The sequence below is a fragment of the Saccostrea cucullata genome, unplaced genomic scaffold (genome assembly GCF_032062105.1).
Source record: "Saccostrea cucullata isolate Sc308-1 unplaced genomic scaffold, CSIRO_AGI_Scuc_v1 ctg344, whole genome shotgun sequence".
Taxonomy (NCBI): domain Eukaryota; kingdom Metazoa; phylum Mollusca; class Bivalvia; order Ostreida; family Ostreidae; genus Saccostrea; species Saccostrea cuccullata.
This window is the reverse complement of record NW_026933830.1, coordinates 71,754-76,445: the sequence shown is the minus strand read 5'-3', so window position 1 is coordinate 76,445 and position 4,692 is coordinate 71,754. Positions and strand designations below refer to the sequence as shown.

The window sequence follows — 4,692 nt, the reverse complement described above, 5'->3', positions numbered from 1 at the left end:
TTGCTCTTTGAGCAATAAGCCCGGCTAAAAATGTGCTTTAACAAAGTAATGCGGACCGAATATAAAACAGCGACAGGAACCGATAATTCATAACAAAAAGGTCAGTGAAGGCGCGTTTGTATAGACATTCTTTAAAAATGGAAATTAGCCTCAGTGCAACTTCTTCCCCTCAAGCTAGCAAAATACCACAACTTCTAAGAGTGATAATTCATTCCATTGTCCTTTTCTGTTTAATCCGGAATACATATGACCATTAGTCAAGTGTTTATTTTTAGTTGGCGAGGAAGATTTCCTATTTGAGGTTACACACATAATTCAATGACAAAAAAATTGTCGAAATGAACCAAAACATTTGTGTGCACTGTTTGAAAAGAACGTTTAGTACAACGACTAGTGTCTTCAGAAAACCACCAATATGGCCTGCTAAGCGGAGCAGACGACCTTTTGATGAGCGATATCCCGTTTCGGCAAAACACGTGAATGAGAGGAGACGTGGAGGGAGCCGGGAACTAGCTGAGAAAGTGGCACTCCACCGTGAGTTTTATCTCAATCTTCACTTAATATTAGTTATATTATCGTATGATATTAATTTAATATATTGCTGTTTTTATAGCAAATGGAATCGCGTTGATGTTTTCCCAACCATGTTGTGTAGTAAGAATACGTTAGAGTTATCTTTCTTTCCGCTCTTTGAAAGTTTGTAAACATTACAGTCACTGAAACAGGCGCGGATCAAGGAAATTTTTCCAGGGAAAGGGGGGGGGGGGGGGTTTCCAGCCCAGTCCACAAAAAAAAAAACCCAGAAATTTTTATGACAAGCAAATAAAAAACATCACCTCATTTCCCAAAGTAACAAATTGGGGTCTTAGTCGTTGAAATTGGAAGCTCTGTAGGCCTACCTATGACTTTTCATACTTCACAGAGATGCGTTTTTGAATGGGATCCAAGGTTACTTGGATTAGTATAATTATACATTTTCTTACTCAACCAACTCAAGGGAGTGGATGGCAGGATGGGGTCTAAACCTCACCTCTAGATCCGGGCATGACCAATATTTATTGATCTTCTTTCAGTGTCATGTTCAGTGTCGTTTTGCAAAAAGATTGCACACAAGGTACACATGCTCTTGTCCTTACATCTCTAGTAGTACTATGACTATGAAAAGATTATTTGACAATGATTATGGTAAATTCTACTACAGAAACAAGTTCCTGTGTCAGGTCCGGCGCAAGCTATAGTAGCTTTATTTATAATTAGCTATATAGCTTTTTTAAGTTATTCAGAAAAGCTTGATTTAGCTATTTCATCACACTTTTTCCCTCAAAAACACAAGACAGCACACAGTTACTCAAACATTTGAAATACATATTTGCTTAGAAGTATTCAACAGCTTAGTTTTTGAGCAAACTCATTTTATTTCCAGCTAGATAGATTTTACAAGTGTTAATTACAGTTGTACTTTATAGGTATTTTTATTCTTTTTATAGTTTATCTAGGTACTGAGTAAATTATCTGATTCTTCAGTAATACCCATAAACTAAAACCTACAATCCACACTTTATGTCACATTTACATTAATATTATTGATTCCCAAATTTATGAATACTTTATATCATTAACATGAACAATTATGTGTGTAATTTTTTTTTCCAGATGTTCAACCCACTGGATTTATTCACATGAAATATAAAAGATTTTTCAGAGTGAAGGAAATGACACCAGAATTAATTGTCCCAGATCTTAAAGACTGCAAGGTTAGAACAATATTTCTATGTACATCATCAGTTATGTAAATACATGTATATGTTTATATATTCCCCAAAGAGAGCATAAATAATCATTTAAGAGCTACATGTATCAGTGCATTAATTTTAATAAATTTACTAGCCATATACATTTCTTATTGATCACAGGATTAGTTGGGAATAGAGAAATCTTTTTTTGCATATTTATATGTGTTCATGTTATGTTTATAAAAATTAGATGCCAATAATTAATTTTTGAAAGATATATTTTAACTGTAAACTGAGTTAAAAGATCAAAGACCATAATACAAGTAAAACTCCCCACAAACACAAGAATACTGGAATTTTGTAAGTAAACTATTAGAAGTTTGCTGATCACCATAGGATTAGGATTGAAGTTGATAAAATGTCAAGGTCATTTTGTTACAAATACAATAAATAATTCATACTCTCTGCATGATTTCTTTTCATATTTGTTTGTAAACGAATTTTTATTTCGTTTGAACGAAATCTGATTTTATGAATACGAATTTTTAGCTCACCTGAGCCGAAGGCTCAAGTGAGCTTTTCTGATCACATTTTGTCCGTCATCATCCGTCCGTCCGTCCGTCTGTCTGTCCATCCGTCTGTAAACTTTTCACATTTTCGACTTCTTCTCAAGAACCACTGGACCAATTTTGACCAAACTTGGTACAAAGCATCCTTGGGTGAAGGGAAATGTAAATTCTTAAAATGAAGGGCCAAGTCCCCTCACAAGGGGAGATAATCAAGAAAAGACAAAAATAGGGTGGGGTCATTAAAAAATCTTCTTCTCAAGAACCACTGGGCCAATAAGGCTGAAACTTAGGTGGAGGCACCCTTGGATAGTGTAGATTCTAAATTGATCAAATCATGATCCTGGGGGGTTGGGCGGGGCCACAATGGGGAATCAAAGTTTTACATAGAAATATATAGGAAAAATCTTTGAAAATCTTTTTCTCAAGAACCACTGCGCCAGAAAAGCTGATTCGATGTGGAAGCACCCTGGGGTAGTGTAGATTCTAAATTGTTCAAATCATGTCCCCCGGGGGTAGGGCGTAGCCAAAATGGGGAATCAAAGTTTTACATAGAAATATATAGGAAAAATCTTTGAAAATCTTCTTCTCAAGAACCACTGGGCCAGAAAAGCTGAAACTGATGTGGCAGCACCCTGGGGTAGTGTAGATTCTAAATTGTTCAAATCATGACCCCCGGGGGTAGGGCGGGGCCACAATGGGGCATCAATGTTTTACATAGAAATATATAGGAAAAATCTTTGAAAATCTTCTTTTCAAGAACCACTGGGCCAGGAAAGCTGAAACTGATGTGGAAGCACCCTGGGGTAGTGTAGATTCTAAATTGTTCAAATCATGACCCCCGAGGGAAGGAGGGGGGGGCACAATGGGGCATCAATGTTTTACATAGAAATATATAGGAAAAATATTTGAAAATCTTCTTCTCAAGAACCACTGGGCCAGAATAGCTGAAACTGATGTGGAAGCACCCTGGGGTAGTGTAGATTCTAAATTGTTCAAATCATGACCCCCGAGGGAAGGGCGGGGCCACAATATGTATTAAAAGGGGCGAAATCTGGTAAAGAACAATATGACAAAAGATTCTCAGGTGAGCGATGTGGCCCATGGGCCTCTTGTTAATTTCTTGGAATGAAATTAATTTGTGGGAACGAACTTTTTGTGGGAACCAAATTTAATTTCGTGAGAACGAATTTTATTTCATGGTAATGATTTTTTTTTTGTAGCAAAGACTTTAAAAGTATATATCTCAAACATATGTCCAATAGCGGCCACTTTAAGCATTACCTGTATTTCCCTCATAAAGGAAAAGGCTAACACATGTCTGATCAATTATTTGAGTTTTTACCTAGATGTGTCCAGGGGACGTGAAACAAAGAATTAATTTGCTGTGGCTTTTTACGTATACCTTGAATATGCTTCGGAAATGGTATAAAGCCAAAGATCGTCGGAATCGAAAAACAAATTGAATCTCGCATGTTACTTGTCATTTATTCATATATTAAGTAGAATATTTTCCACCCAGAAGCTAAAGCGCTGAAAAAGAGGGATAGGTAACTGGAGAGAGAAAAAAAAAGTAAGAACCCATCTTTTGCAAGTGAAATATAAGCGTTGACTGCTGCCGCTCCAGCTGTTTGAACTACGCTCATATTCAAAATGTCTTAGGTGTAAAAATATAATCCAAGAAAAAGTCTTTTGCCGCCCTCTCTCTTTAAATTTCGTCTTGGCAAATGAATGGCTTCTCCAACCAACAGCACCTCACCCCCCTGGATCCGCCAAAGATAAGGATTAGTGGATTATATATGGGAGGTAGTAACTGTTTGTCTTTTGTGCAGGTGATGGACATCCAAGATAAACACGTATTGAATTTCTGATACATTTAGCAACACCTGTCTTCTTTTGTTTTATGATGTCGTATAAAACATAATCCCCGGTCCCAGTGTTTACTTTTGTACTTAATCATGCTTTATTATTTTGGTTACCTAGGTAATGAGCAGCTCGAGATCCTTAATGATGTTAAGGCTACCTTAAGTCAATGACTGTTGTGTCGTCTTAAAGTGAGTCGTTGTTTGATATTTACAGCTGAAGCCATATGTGCCGTACGACATAAACCCCATCCAACAGAGCGAGTTCACCGCCCACGATCTCTTCAATAGCTGTTACGCCAAAGACATCAACGAGAAATTTGATAGCGGGGAATATATGATAGAAAATGATGAAATCGTCAAAAAACCCTCATCATCGTGATTATGAAATATTGATGGCGACCGTATGTCCCTGCCAGTGTGATTGGTATATGTGTCCCATGGCACGGTGCGACAGGTGTGGAGATATTCATCAGCGATAGCCGTGACGTCATCACCTCTGACATGCGGGAATCACATCCCTGGAATCCA

At 37.3% G+C, this 4,692-nt stretch overlaps 1 protein-coding gene across 1 annotated transcript; it reads left to right on the top strand.

Moving 5' to 3' along the window:
- Positions 1-275: 275 nt before the first annotated feature.
- LOC134239432 (large ribosomal subunit protein mL41-like) lies at positions 276-4,692 on the top strand. Its single transcript, XM_062721616.1, has 3 exons — positions 276-534; positions 1,654-1,754; positions 4,379-4,692. The coding sequence occupies exons 1-3, from the start codon at positions 339-341 to the stop codon at positions 4,541-4,543; spliced, it is 462 nt and encodes a 153-aa protein (XP_062577600.1). The 5' UTR covers positions 276-338; the 3' UTR covers positions 4,544-4,692.